General features: G+C 34.7%; 1 protein-coding gene across 1 annotated transcript in view; it reads right to left on the bottom strand.

The window, feature by feature from the left end:
• The window catches only part of cd2ap (CD2-associated protein), a 67,481-nt gene that overhangs the window by 28,422 nt on the left and 22,779 nt on the right, over positions 1–16,280 (bottom strand). Inside the window, exons 4-10 of the mRNA XM_073853212.1 lie at positions 10,790–10,890; positions 9,959–10,079; positions 8,775–8,944; positions 5,446–5,539; positions 5,095–5,189; positions 632–730; positions 347–400 (exon numbers count right to left, since the gene is read on the bottom strand). Of these exons, the coding sequence (XP_073709313.1) occupies positions 347–400; positions 632–730; positions 5,095–5,189; positions 5,446–5,539; positions 8,775–8,944; positions 9,959–10,079; positions 10,790–10,890 (734 nt within the window). The remainder of the gene's footprint in view (positions 1–346; positions 401–631; positions 731–5,094; positions 5,190–5,445; positions 5,540–8,774; positions 8,945–9,958; positions 10,080–10,789; positions 10,891–16,280) is intronic.

Below are 16,280 nucleotides of genomic sequence, written 5' to 3'. Positions count from 1 at the left end.
GGAATCTGAGGGTGCAAAAAAAATCTCAATATTGAGAAAATTGCCTTTAAAGTTGTCCAAATTAAGTTTTTAGCAATGCATATTACTAATCAAAAATTAAGTTTTTATATATTTACGGTAGGAAATTCACAGGACATCTTCATAGAACATGATCTTTACTTAATAACCTAGAAATATCGATAATTTTGACCCGTAAAACATATTGTTGGCTATTGCTATAAATATACCTGTGCTCTCAGGGTCACATATGAATATTTTAATGACACTCAGTATACACACAAGTAACAGAATCCATGTTTCATATGATTTTAAGACATTGAAACAACTCAAAACAAGCATTGCCTACCTCCTCTGGTTCCTGTTTAGAAGATGCTTTAATGGAGCCTTTGGATGTGAGTGTCTGCATAGAAAAAAAAAAGAACTTTTGAATAGAGATTATTTTTTTTAGGAAGACTTCACTTGTCATAAATATGAATTCGTCTTGAGAATAACAACTATCCAAAGTAAAGTAGATGTTTTCCGATTTCAGAAAGTAGATTTGACTGCATGTCAAGTGGCTCAATTTCTTTTTTTAGAAAATGAAGACTCCCAAGGTAAACATCAAAAGCTGCATAAACTAAGGTAAATTTACCTCTTTGTCTGTCTCAGCCACCGGAGTTACAAAGTTGTCTGGGAAAACTCCTTCTCTGCCGTTGATCTCTCCTCTCCACCAGCCCGGCTCTCCTGTGTCCTAAAACATCAAAACCATGCTCAAAACAGATCATATCATAAACTGTACAATACACCTAAAGCTTAAATGCACATTATTATGAAAGGGATATGTCTGCAATTCTCATGCCACTAGATGGTGCTCGTGTATAAAACAGTTCCAACTTTGAACTGCTTCCTGCTGAATGAAGGCCTTTGGCAAACATTAGCTGACTGTGGGAAAACGGTGTCCACGTGTCTTAAATGAAGCAAGCATATCCTTATGTTGCTAACAGAACAGAAATCACTGGTGTAACAGCTACAGTTTAATACATTTTCAAAGTGTCAGATAGCATCAAAAGAGAAAACTCTCTTTATCTCTGATCAAGATACATCAGGATCCCCATCAGAGAGCTCTGTACTAGCAACAATTGCATTACAGGTCATACAGGTTTTTGTACATGAAGACTATTTTCATCTTAGGGTGATTTTTTTCCTTTTAAACCATTAGCAAGGGTGATTTCATCCATGCATCAGATGTTAATTTTTTTTTATATAATTATTTTAACTCTACCTCTCTGGCATAATTTGCAGAAATGTGGACTAACTGCCTAAGCTTGTTTGCGTCAGGCAGTGTTTTCACACACACCAGACTAAACTACAATGCAGGATGCAGACTGACTGGTCTAAATGAAGAGGGCAGAAGTGATTGGTTCATCTGTAAGAGGCGGGGCTGCTTCTGCCTCCTCGTTATTTTTTTAAATGCCAAAACTGGTTTGCATTGCTCTCTGAAGGCTAAACAAAGCTGAAGTATTACTCCTTTATTTACTCATCAGTATGCGAGTGGCTGACACATATTAAGCATTGCCAGAAATGTCATGCAGTGTGACATGATATAATACACAGAATAAAAAATTAAACCACTTTTGTTTTATTTTTGTACAACTATTATATATGCAGTGTTATGACTGAATTTTCACAAGGGACTATAAAAGAGAACTGCAGGTGATTAAAACAGACCAAAAAAGTTGATTCATCTGCTGACATTTAGCCATTTAGAAATTATTAACATTAACTGATAACAGTGCCCACTTGAAGTTAAAAGTTAAAATTTCTCTTAGTATTACTTTCAAACTCTACCGAGCATGGAAGCCCATTTCTGCCACTGAAAAAAAAATTAGGTAATTGCCTCTATCTATCTCACAATTCTGACCTTTTTCCTTCACAACTGTTTACTTCTATCAATTTAGATTTTTTGTCTCAGAATTCGAGACTTTAACTCACAATTGTGAGTTATAAAGCATAATATAAACTCGCAATTGCAAGAAATACTGATTCTGACAATACAATTCTGACTTTTTTTCTTGCAAATGCGAGTTTATATAATCACAATTGTGACTTTTTTTCCCTCACAATTATGACCTTTTTACTTGCAATTCATTTTTCTCAGAACTGTGACATATGAACTCGTTATAAAGTCGAATTCTAAAGGCAAAAAAGACAATGTTCTCAGAATTGTTAGTTTACATCTCACAATTCTGACTTAACTTGCAATTAAGTGGCATGAAGTCACAATTGTGAGGAAAAAAACAATTGCTACATATAAGCACAATTCTGAGAAAAAAAGTCAGAATTGTGATTTTATATCTCGCTATTTTGACTTTTTTTCCTCGCAATTGTGTGTATATCATGTTATGCTGACTTTATAACTCGCAATTGTGAGTTAAAGCAACACTAAGTAACTTTTCCCTCAACGCTCCCTCTACAGGTTGGAAGCGGAATTGTCCATTACCGCTGTCGTAAATAATTTAGCCTACCGTCGTGTTACATGCATGTTATTTGTTTGGAGGCTATCCAGGACCGGCTTTGGAAATAACGATGTCCAATGACAAGGTAGAGTATGTTGTATGACTTTATAAAAGTATGAAAACCTTTTGTGAAGCCTGCTGTAAAGCAAGTCGCATTTGTAGTCTCATTTGAACTACAAAACCGCGACCCGACGACCCAAACTTACATAGTGCTGTTATGGCCGATAGAGGGTCGCAAAGCGAATACGAAAGTGCCGTTTCACCCTGTTATGAGTTGATGAACCACTGACACGAGTTCGGAAACATTATTTTAAGGTAAAAACAACTCTTTAGTGTTGACAATTCCGCTTCCAACCTGTAGAGGGAGCGTTGAGGGAAAAGTTACTTAGTGTTGCTTTAATGTTGTGAGTGCAAAAAAAATCCAAACTGCCAGTTTAAATGTCACAATCATAAAAAAAAAAAAAAAGAGTTTGTATTACGCAATTCTGTGAAAAAGGCAGATTTGCAAGCTTTGCAGTTTCAAGAACAAGTATCAGTGAGATTAAAAAGTTATTAAAAAGTCGCAATTACCTTTTTTTATTCAGTGGCGGAAACAGACTTCCATAATCGAGAATTGTATACATACATTGCACATACATACATACATACATACAATACATTTTTACATATCTTTTATAAATTTAAGTAATTTTTTTTCTTTAAATTCAGCAAAAAAAATAAAATAAAAACAGTAGTTACAGCAACTCAAATATCTTTATATTTCAGTAATTTAATCATTTATTTAAAAATACCTTTTAAATGTTAACCAATTTATTAAAATTTGGATTTTTGGACACAAACATGTTTTTTTTTTAATGTTCAATGTTTGTCATCTCGCAAAAGCTTTATTTTATAACTACACATTACATAAATGTAACTTATTACATGTGACCACAAAACAAGTCATAAGGGTCAGTTTTCTGAAATTGAGATTTATACATCATCTGAATTAAAGCTGAATAAATAAGTTTGTTAGGATAAGACAATTTTTTTGAAAATCTGGAATCTGACAGTGCAAAAAAAAAATTAAATATTGAGAAAAATCGCCTTTAAAGTTGTCCAAATGAAGTCCTTAGCAATACATATTCAGGGCGCGAAATTGCGACCATTTTGGTCGCATATGCTCCCAAAATTTAATCTGCGTGACCTCAAATTATATTGGGAGCATTTGTGCGAGTAATTGTTGTGGTGCGACTTATTTCTTTACAAAACTTTGGCTAGCCTAACTACTGCACAGACTGTTGTGAGCTGATGCAGTGACATGTTCGCCGTTCTCTCCTTTGATTGTGGACAATTAGAAGGTCTCCACAATCTGCTTTTGAAGAAATCTATTTCGTGCTACAGCGTACATTCTGTCAGATACAATTCTGCCGCCTCCGTCTCAATATACTGTACATCGCCGCATAAATTCACATCAGATGATAACTCAGGCAGAGTTCCACTCACGCAGGGTCGTAATTTCCACTCGGGACACACTTTTCATAATCCGTTGGTGTCCTCCCACTTTCAAATGGTTTTGTTAAAGTAATCTCTTGTATTGTAGAATGCACGCGCAGCACCGTCGAGAGTTTCGCGGGATCGTTAAAACGAAACCAAAAGTAAAACGCGCACACGCATTCAAAAGCAATTTTAATACCCCACGTTTAGAGAGCGACTCCCCAATGTGCGCAAATTAGGCTACATAACATATCTAGGCTGTTATTAGTATGTGGGCTATAATAAGTTGTATTGTTTCTATAGCTCTGTATCAGAAAAATTTGGTCATTTGCACTTTGAATATTGAAAGAGTAGCCTACTTTGATCATGCCTGCATTTATTGTCTACACGACTAAGAAAGAAGTGTCGTTTATTTTTTGTTGTTTATTCTGTAGATTGTTTAAAAATGCAGTGGTTGCCTCTAAATGGCTTTAACTCTTTATCTTTAACCTCTTTAAATGGCTGTAACTATAATTGAGAAAACAAACATCTTGTTCATGTACTCATATTTTCATTCATTCTTGTCTCTTGCTTAAGGCGTAAAATAAATATATAAAAAAGGCTTTCAGAATCAGCCCATTTGCTTGTAAAACATCTGCATTGAGAATTGACCATGAAGAATCAAGATCGGCGCATTACTAAAACGAAATTAGGTGCTCCTAAAAAATTTTTGGTGCTCCTAACTTTTTGAAGTTGGGAGCACCAGTGCAACCAAGTAAAAAAGTTAATTTCGAGCCCTGATATTACTATTTAAAAATTACATTTCAATATACTTACGGTAGGAAATTTACAGAATATCTTCATGGAACATGATCTTTACTTAATATCCAAATGATACACAAAAATTGATAATTTTGACCCATACAATGTAATGCTGACTATTGTTACAAAAAATAAATAAATAAATAAAATAAAATAAATAGTAAATACATACATAAGCGTGTTTGTGGTCCAGGGTCACATATATTGTCATGCTTAATGTTCCTATTGTTGATGTTTTGTCTTAAAAAATGCTTCCTGAATATGTGTTGTTTATTTAGAGATCCCTGTGGTTGGGTTGACATTTGCTCAGCCTGCTTCGTACCTTGCTCAGTATGTGGATGATGTCACCCTCCTTTAAACCCAGCTCATCTTGGTTAGTTGCTTCATAGGGGAAAATGGCCTTGCAGTATTCTTTTACTGTAGAGAGTTAAGAAAAAAAGAGGCCGTTTCAAATCATACCTGGATTTCTCTTATGTAGCTACTGGAGACTCTTTACTAAAAACTTTTAAGTTGTGGAGCATTATTAGTAAAGCACAAAGTATAAGTGAGTAGTGAGTATAAGTATAAAGAAAGACATGCTAATCTATAATTTGGGTTTATGCATTTCCATAAATCTCCTGTCAGTATTTTGGTTATCACATACAGCTTTATGTCAACCTTCCCATGAACTCACCTTTTCCTTTGCTCTCAGCCTCTTTTTCTCCTTTAGGGGGTTCAGGAGTGCTCAAAGGGGTGGGTTTTGTGGCTGATGGTAATGATGGAATTGGCTAAAATGAAGCAGAATCACAAATGGATTTACTGACACGGCAGCCACACAAGCACATGCAGTTGCACACTGGAAGGTACAGACTCTGAGACAGATCAGCCATGCCTGGATGAAAGGAATGCTGGGTAATTTATAACCACTGTTACATACATATGAACAGAGTCAATGGGAGCACATGCCAAATTTAGTCTTTTTTTTTTTGTTGTTTATCCAAAACAGAGTAAGAAATCAATAAGTATTCAGTAAATCCTCTGACCATCTCATCACATGATGACATGTTATTAATGACCTCTGAACTCTTGATATGAGACGTAGTGGATGATTCAACATCTGAATGACATAATGGGATGCAAAATGTGACAAAAAGGAGAGAGTAAATATTGGTTAAATGTATTAATATTGTAAACGGCGCTAAATGACTTCAAACATTACATGGAAGGTCATCTGTGGCACATTTTACAACATTTTTACAACTGTAATAGGTGTAATAGATCAATAGGTTTTCTATTCATCAAAGAATCCTGAAAAAATTACCATGCATTTCACAAAAATATTAGGCAGCATAACTGTTGTTAATATTGATCATAAAAAAAAATGTTTCTTAAATACTATATTCACACATATTTATTATTTCTTAATTATTTATTATTTCTTAAAGATCACATGGCACTGAAAACTGGAGTACTGGCTCCAGAAAATTTGCACAGATAAATTAAATTTAAAAAAAAAAAAATAGAATTTACAATTTTTTTTTTTTTTTTTTTTTTTTAAAGAAGTCTCTTCTGCTCACCAAGCCAGCATTTATTTGATCCAAAGTACAGCAAACAGTAACATTTTACTATTTAAAAAAAAAAAAACTTTTTTATTTAAATATATTTTAAAATGTAATTTATTCCTGTTCAAAACTACATTTTCAGCATCATTACTCCAGTTTGTCACATGATCCTTCAGAAATCATTCTAATATGCTGATTTGCTGTTCAAGAAACCTTTATTATTGTTATGATCAATATTTAAAACAGTAGAGTTTGATGAATAGAAAGATCCAAAGATCAGCATTTATCTGAAATAAAAAGCTTTTGTAACATTATACACTATACCATTCAAAAGCTTGGAGTCAGTATAAATTATTTTTGTGGGAAAGAAACTATATAAATTAATACTTTAATTTAGCAAGGATGCTTTAAATTGATCAAAAGTGATGATAAAGACTAAAGATTTCCATTTCAGATGAACGCTGTTCTTCTTTTTATACATTAAAAAAGCCTGAAAAAAAATCTACTTAACTGTTTTCAACATAATAATAATAATAATAATAATAATAATATTTTTTTTTATTGAGCAACAATAGAATATTAGAATATCAGAATATTAGAATGATTTATGAAGGATCATGTGACTGGAGTAGTGATGATAATAATTCTGCTTTGAAATCACAGGAATAAATTACATTTTATAATCTATTTAAATAGAAAACAGTTATTTTAAATAGTAGAACTATTTTAAAATTTTACAGTTTTGCCAACCTTTTGGCTCAAACAAATGCAGGCTTGGTGAGCAGAAGAGACTTCTTTAAAAAAAAAAAGTTAAAAAACTTTTGACTGGTAGTGAATTTACCAACGAAATATGGGTTATATCACCAAACATTATAAGCAAAGAAAATTATGTTCTAATGAGTTTAAGACTTTTTTGTTCAGTAAATCAAGCACAACCAGGGAAATTTAAAACAAATGTTCATCTCGATTTAAAGCCGTTTTTAAGAACGAAAATGAAGTTGCAAACAGCTGCCTATAAAACTAAGCAAACAAAAAGTGAAGTAGCTTCTAGAAATATAAACACAATGGACACGTCACTGACACGTCTAGCAACTAAAATGTGAAAAGCCTTCCAGCTGTCTGCAGATGTAACAAAAGCAGACAGACATATTCTGCTTTCAGTTGGAGCTGTGCAGAGCTCAAAGGATAATAAGAGAAGTAGTCTATACCAGAACGCTTCAAAAACAGCCACCCTAAATAACGAAGTCCAAAAATAGAGACATATTTCCTAAAAAGGAAAGTCTCACCATGAGACTGTCTGCCTATACGGTAAAGTCTTGAGCAATCGCTGGCAAAACTTGTAGAGCAGTTAGACATGTAATTACCCCTCAACGCTCCATTGCTCATGGCTATGGGAATGGGCAGCACTGATTTTCATACATGCCAAGGCAATGATATAATTTTAAATAAGGCACCATTATGTGCTACACTGGTTTGAGGTAGAGTTCCTACTTCATCGATACTGGCATATATTGGACATATAACTACAGGCACACGTAGGCACATTTAATGTATTCATTTTGAGTTTTTGTTTAAAGGAGTAGTTCACTTCCAGAACAAATATTTAGAGGTAATGTACTCACCCCCTTGTCATCCAAGATGTTCATGTCTTTCTATCTTTAGTCGTAAAGAAATTATGTTTTTTTTAAAGAAAGCATTTCAGGACTTCTCTCCATATAATGAAAATCTATGGTGCCCGCGAGTTTTAACTTCCAAAATGTAGTTTAAATGCAGCTTCAAAGGGCTCTAAACGATCCCAGCCAAGGAAGAAGGATCTTATCTAGCGCAATCTAATTTTCTCCTCCAACTTCAAAATTGTCCTAAATTGCTGCGGAAGTACCAACCCAGTGTTTACAAAGTGAACATCCAAAGGTGGTCAAATGCCCTTTACAAAAAAAAATGTAAAACAGCGATGTAAGGATAAAATGAGATGGGAGTTTTATGTCATACCCTAACTGTCTTAAACAGGAATACACACAGTTTACACAGAGCTAGACCAAGATGAGCGTTTGCGGTTAAAGGGTATATAAATTGTCAATTTATTTTTTAGAAAATAACCAATTGTTTTACTAGATTAGGCCCTTCTTCCTTGACTGGGATCATTTTGAGCCCTTTGAAGCTGCATTTAAACTGCATTTTGGAAGTTCAAACTTGGGGGCACCATACATATCCATTATATGGAGAGGAATCCTGCAATGTTTTCTTCAGAAAACATAATTTCTTTACGACTAAAGAAAGAAAGACATGAACATCTTTGAAGACAAAGGGGTGACAAAAAAGGTTTTGTTCTGGAAGTGAACAACTCCTTTAATGTGAAGTGTTTGCTGCAATTACTTGGATCAATTCTGGTCCTGCAGTTTACAAGAAGACAAGACTTTGAGGAACGAAAATAAGACATCGTCTGGTGCAGAACAACACTTACTTTTTCTTTCTTTTCCTCATTATCAGATGGTAATCGTTGAGAGACTCTGAGTTTTACAGAGCCCTCTCTGAATATGTCGCCAAAGCCGATGCCCTTGATCTTCTTCGGTTGGGCCATGACCCCATTGCCTTGGTGAGGGGATGTGGGGCTCGACGCTCCATCTGTGCTATCTGTGAACACACATTTCTGCATTAGTACTGACACAAGCTTTACAAATTTTGATAAAAAAAGTAATGTCATATACACAGTAAACAGTCATTGTTAAAATAACTGATATTAACAATTAATTCACATAACAAAAACAAAAGTACTAAAACATTTTTCATAAAAGTGATCCATATGAGTTTTGCACTACACGCCAGGTTTCCTCAAGTCATACAATACATTTGGGTGAGGAACAGATCAAAATTTAAAGGGACAGTTTACCCATTAATTACTCACCCTCATGTCGTACAAACCCGTAAGACCTTTGTTTATCTTTAGGACACAAATGAAGATATTTTTTGTTGAAATCCGAGAGCTTTCTGATCCTGCATGGACAGTAGTACTCTCTTGAATGCAGAATAAAGACTGACGCAGAAGAAATTGTTGAATAAAGTTGTCATTTTTGTTTTCTTTGCACAAAAAGTATTCTTGCAGTTTCATAACATTACGGTTGGACCACTGATGTCACATGGATTATTTTAACAATGTACTTACTACCTTTTTGGGCCATAAAACATTGGCCCCAGTTGCGTTGCTTTGTATACAGTATCAGAAAGCTCTCAGATTTAATCAAAAATATCTTAATTTGTGTTCCGAAGATGAACGACATTCTTACGGGTTTGGAACGACATGAGGGTGAGAAATGAATTACAGAGTATTCATTTTTGGGTGAACTAAACTTTTGATGCATGATTGCTGAATAACAGCTGAATATTTTTTTTTTTTCTTACTAACCCCAAACTTTTGAATTTTTGAGTGTATTTGGTCACTTCATGGAATTCAATTTAAATTTCTCAGACTGCTTCAGTCGGCCTAATGCCACAAAAACTGTCAACTGTAGATGACATGACAAGGACTGTCACCTCAAAAACACAGCGCACACACACACACACACCCTTAAACGTACAAAAACCAACAAAGGTATCCATTGAGTGTTTTCTTGTAAGGACATGCCCTCTCTGAGATAAGCTGAGCAGTACCTGGCTCCTCTGTTACGTCGCTGGTCTCTGTGTCTTCAGTTGAATCCATTTCTTTGACGAAGTTGGAAGGAAAGAGTCCAGACTTCCCATTCATGCTTCCGCTCCACCAGCCCTCCTCAACCTAAAAAACACCCACAGTCAGCACTAATACAGGAACTGTCCAGTCAAATGCTCATTTTCATAAACAGTGTCATCTGGTTTCACTTGCTGATTTTACAACTGGACATCAAGTGACAAACCAACATTTTAATGTCTACTGAACTTTGTAAGGTCAAAAATGTAGTCTGGCGTAAAGTAGTCTTGCATTTCATTATTTTTGTTTTTAAAGATGTGGGAGATGTCAGGCAACCTGTGCATGTTGGTATTTGTCCATTTATCTGGTTAGCATCTACTAGCTAGACAAATCTACACCACAATAACAGAATTTGATCAGACACACTGTCTTTAACTTACGCAACACGCAATAAGTAATTTTATTTATTTACTAACTATTCACAATGACATGGTTACTTAAACGGTTTTATTTGCATTTTATATTGTCATTTTCTATCCTGTCTGTAACCCTATCAAAACAGACTTGTGACTTTTTAAGTTCACAAGTCACCGTTGAATCACTAATCTTCATACCGATACGGATGAAGTCATAGACTAAAATTAAACTGAGATTGCTCACATCAGAAAAGAAAATTAAGAAACATCTCACTACTTTATCATCATGTCTCACACCGCAGCACGTGCCGTGTGTGGATTTCTGAAAACATACAGAAGTGCAATATATAGTGTAATTTCAAAACATTCAGTTACATTAAACACAAAAGACAAGCTACTGACCTCCTCAGTGATGTCAATGATATCTCCAACCTTCAGTTCCAGCTCATCTTCATTCTGAGGCATGTATTCAAACAGAGCTTTGCACTGGCGCTTCTTGGGCTCTGTAATGAAAACACAACAAGTCACTCTGGATCTGGCTTGACACGCACAGCCAATAACACTAGTATGCAAGGGGAACATTTCCTCCAGCTACCTGAAGAGGGCTCAGTGGGTAAAGTCTAACTCAATCAGGAAGAGTCTTTATTAAACTTGTATGCACACATACACTCTCACACACAAACACCACACCCTGTCCTTGAAATGATTCATGTGCCCTTTAAAGAGAAAAGGCAACGGCACATTACTGTATTTGCTCCGTATTAAATGCCAAATTAAGACATGTTACCTGTCACTCAAAAACTAATCGGAGAAATACTCAACTTCTAAATCTTCTACTGCTTGTGGACTGCGATAAATCTGCAATTATTTACCAATTACACTACTGTTGAAAATTTCGGATCAGTGAAATTTTATGTTTAAAGTCCCCCTGTAGTGAAAATCATTTTTTTATGTTGTTTGTCTATTTGGTGTTTTAATGTGCTTCTAAACAAACCATGTGCCAATCCATTAATCAACACCATTGCTTAGTATTTTTTTTCCTTAAAACTGTGGTTTCCCAGAGGCTGTCCCAGAAATGTTTTTTTGATACGTCACAAAATTCAATAACCAATCACGTCAATGGATAGATTCATATCATTAGTAGGGCTGGACCAGAATATTCGATTATTCGAATATTCGTTCGGTGGGTTGGCATTCGATTTTAAATTTTGAGATTCGAATATAACAAATAAAAAGTGCTCCAAATATATTTCTAAATTAACTTTATAACCTAAATAAACACAAATAAAAGTAATCACTTTGCTATTAAAAACAGCAGCTGTGTAATGGGGAAGTGAAAGGGAAAAAAGACCGGGTTCAGTCGGACTCAGGCCAGTAATTCTGACTATTCTGATGAATAGTCTATTTAACATTCTTATTTAGGCTAGTTTCATATTTAAATGTATTATTTATTAGATTTATTTTAGCATTTTGTAGGCTGCTTGTTCACTGACAGAAGTGCTCAAATAAACACGTACGTTTGTTAATAATGTTTGAGTCTCATTTATTTTGGGTTTCAAAATAATATACATAGGCTATGTATTTTATATATAGGCCTATATACACAAACCATATATATATATATATATATATATATATATATATATAAATAAGAGTCAAAAGGTACACCTTAGTTCCACAGGTTCCTACATGTGTTCTCCGAACTATATCTTAGGATGTTGCTTAAGGTAAACCTTCTTAAGTGCGACCTTAGCAGGTGCTGTCCATGGTGGAGGTGCTGAATAGGTTGATATCGATGCCTCGATGATCGATTGTGCGCTCTTTCCTTCACAGCCGTATAGGTAAAGTATTGAGAAAACAATGTTCTTTATAAAGAAGCGTTTTAGAAATAGTATAAACTGCATTTATCGGGGCTCACTGAAATATGTAAATGCAGAAATAAATATGTGTATGTATATATATGGTATTTGTACACATACTCTCCCCATTGAAGTTAGATTGGCGTATCATATGCACGCAAAATTGGATTTTGGCGTATGCATTACACGCTACTGCGCTCCGCGGACAGCGCCGTCTTTGATTTAAAACAAGTACTCGCTGCCATAGCTATAAAGTTTGTGTAAACTCTTCTTTCTTTATATAGACTCCTAAGCCTTTTCTGTCAAATGGTTCGTCAGCTGATGTGCCTTGAGATAGTAATTAAAAAAAAGCTAGTGTATGGAAACTTTATTAATGAAAACACTTCCACTGGGTGTAGGCCATTAAGTATTTTATGTGTACAATTTTAAAGTAAAGTAAAAATGTAATTTTAATACTAAATCAGATTTTATATATTAAATGTTCATCTAAAATTTTCTATGTGTAATTAAACTGCGATGTAAAAAAGCTTTTTGCGTAGTGGTGGCCACTAGCGGTATGAACCGTCAGCGCTAAGGTATAGCTAAGAGCGCTCCAGACCAACCTTACAAACGTATGACTTACAGAAGGTATACTTAACTAAGAAGGTTTTGGAAAACACGTATTAACGATAAGGTACTTATTAAGGTACAACTTAAGAATGACGTAGCGTTAAGGTGGTTTCGGAGAACGCAGCCCTGTGTGTTTTGTATCACTAGCGCAGTGTCCGTTCTCGAAGCATGTAAGCTCTGCCTGCGTGAGGCGCGCCACTTCCAACTCGCAATGTTCTATTACAATTTATTAATTCTGAACGTGTTATGTGTCCATATTGCACCAAAATGCAACACTGCACTCCTTTGGGTCCACAGCAAAAATCGATTGAATGAACTGTTCTCGACATAATAAAAATGCAAACAGACAGACACACAGAGATTCCTGCCTTTATTAGAGAGAAGAATATGTTTAGCCCCTCCCTCCGAAGCTTCGAATATTCAGTATTGATTACTACCGAAGCTTCGAAGCTCAAAAAATTTTATTCGGACAAGCCCTAATAATTAGCATGCAAAATATACCAATAGGATTACCAGCACAAAACCAAAACTTATATAGCTTATATAGCAAAGCCGTTAACTTGAATAATAACCCGCGGCATCAGTAGAAAGTTGCCCGGAGTCAGAAGCACCTCTCCCGCATTGGCGTCTGCACTTCACAGGCATCTGCTTACGGGCGCAAACTGGAATCACTATCTAGGCTGCATTTGAGCCTTCGAGGCATTTTGAGGACACAATATAATCAACTAAGTACCTTTAACGAATGTTACAGTGTACACTGTAGTTGTCTTCTAGTAAAAACATAGTTTATTAGTCCTTATTCGTGTATCACCAAGTTCAATTAGTGGATGGATCAAGAGGCTCTGGCTGGTGTGAGTAAGTGGAGGTGTGGCTCATTTGCATATTTATAGTTCCACGGATAGTAAATGAGGCAAGTGGGGTAGAGTTACATTAAACTGTTTTAAGGCAGGAGAAAATTATTTTCACAAGAAAAACATTATAATACATTTTTGATTAAAGATTAGTTTTAAGGTATACAATGTTTACTAAGGGGGGCTTTAAAGAAATTAATACATTTGATGCATTTAAACATTTAAAAAGTTAAAAAAAATTCAATTGCATATAAATGCATATATTCAAAGAATTCTAATAAATATAAAGCGTTTAAAAAAATCTGTGCTGTTGTGCTGCTTCATTTTTGTGCAAACCATGATATATTGTTTCCTGATTCTTTGACAAACAGCAAGTCAAATAATTGCAATTATTATTATTTTTTTTTTTTTTACATTATATAAATGTCTTTACTGTCTCTTTTGATTAACAAAATGCTTTTCGGTTTATTAATTCTTGCTAAATAAAAGTATTATTTCTTAAAAATAAAATAAAATTTAACCCCAAACTTGTGACTGGTAGTCTACCTAGTATTAAAGTTAAAACTCTGGAACACGAATAAAGTAGGGCTGTCACTAACTATTATTTTGGTCATCAAATAATCAGCTGGTTATTCTGATGATTAATTGAGTAATTGGATAATTAATTATTGATTGATTTATAATGATTTCAATTCATTTATAATTATTTTTTTCTGAGGTAATAAAAATAGACCTACTACTTAAAATATATGTTCCATATATAAAAGCACTAAGAAAATAAATAATTGGTTCAAATAAAGTATCAAAAACAAATAATCACATGGTTTTATACATGACACCTGTTATAAATAAAACTCTAAAAATAGATAATGTATAATAAACATTAGAACTAACGTACATTATGCATTACATGCCTGCAGAAGGCTTTTATTTTGAAATCACAATGAACAGTTAGCATGTTTAGAAAGATACTGATGTATTCTCCTGTGTTTGCGTAGGTTTATATAAATGATTTACCTTACAAATGTATTTAACTGAATCGTAGCACTTGTGAATTCACAACAGTATTATGCTTTATTCTGATTGTTAAATCAGAGAAAAAGGTCTAATAATGCATTTCATGGATTCTTGTCTGTGGAATGCACCACTTCCAGTATTTTGCCGGTTACTTGACAAAGACAAATTGCATTTGAGGATTCAATCGAGCACTCTAATTGATTTGAATCGTGACAGCCCTAGAATAGAGTTACAATTCATTATCATGGTATATATAAATACCTCAGTATTGCCATCGAGTTCTACTTCTGTACCATGTGCCACCACAGTACTCTTTAGTTTAGTAAAAGGCCCAAAACATTATTTCCTCAAAGGTACAATGTGATAAACCTGTGCAAGAGCCTAGAGGAAGAGTGTCAACACAACTACATTCCACTGTTATCACTGTTTTCGATGATTTGTTCAGCAAAAACCTTGAAGGTAGGACAGTATCACAATCGCTGTGTGTTGTGTGATAATGTTCTTCCACAGCTGGAGAGGATCAAGCGGACTTCCTCTAAAATCTGAGTCAGCCGTACACTCAAGACTCAGACAGGGGGGGAAATGAAAACAGGCTTTATAAGACAATAACAAAGCTACTGCTGCCCACTACTGGCCAAAGTTGTCATCTGCTAAATCTTTTTTTTTTGTGCTAAACTCTGATTCCATCAAAACAAAGACCAAAAACACAAAATGGTGGTAGATTTTGTTTAAGACCATATGCTGTACTTTGGTAAACAAAAATCATCCACAATGACACAACAAACAAACAAAACATGCGGTAAACTATGTTAATCATGATGCTAATTTCCACTAGACTGAACTGGACAACCACAATTATATTATTCACATGGCCTTCATCCAAAGAATATGTCAGTCAACCCGATGTCAGCAAACTCAAACACGCAAAATGATTTACAGGGAGAACCGGTTTCTGATTGGCTACTTTTGCTCAATGGCTAAAAAGCGTGGGCTGCTTCATGACTGTTATTGAGTCTAAAGCTGTCACAGAGACAGATGTGTGGTCTGTCGAGTAGTAGGGACATTTTATGCATGGTTTATAAAGTAAATCTCTATGTTAAAGGGATAGTTCACCAAAAAATTTACACGAGGGTGAATTATTAATGACAGAATTTTCATCTTTGGGTGAACTATCCTTTTAAAGAAGAGTTGAAAGCTGTTAGAATTAAAAAAAAAAAAAAAAAAGAAGACAAGCCAAGTAGTAGGGACATTTTATGCGTCACATTTTAAACTAAATCTCTATGTTAAAGGGATAGTTCACCAAAAAATGTAAATTCTGTCATTAATTACTCACGTCATTCCAAACCCGTAAGAGCTTCGTTCATCTTTGGAACACACCCTGCATAGACAGTAACGCAACTTACACGTTCAAGGCCCAGAAAGGTAGTAAGAACATTGCTAAAAACAGTGGTTCAACCGTAATTTTATGAAGCTACAAGAACACTTTTTGCACGCAAAGAAAACAAAAATAAGGAATTAATTCAACTATTAACAATGTCCATACTGCCTTTCTTGGCC

The sequence above is a fragment of the Garra rufa genome, chromosome 13 (genome assembly GCF_049309525.1).
Source record: "Garra rufa chromosome 13, GarRuf1.0, whole genome shotgun sequence".
NCBI classification, from domain to species: Eukaryota; Metazoa; Chordata; class Actinopteri; order Cypriniformes; family Cyprinidae; genus Garra; species Garra rufa.
This window is presented reverse-complemented; position numbering and strand designations above follow the sequence as displayed.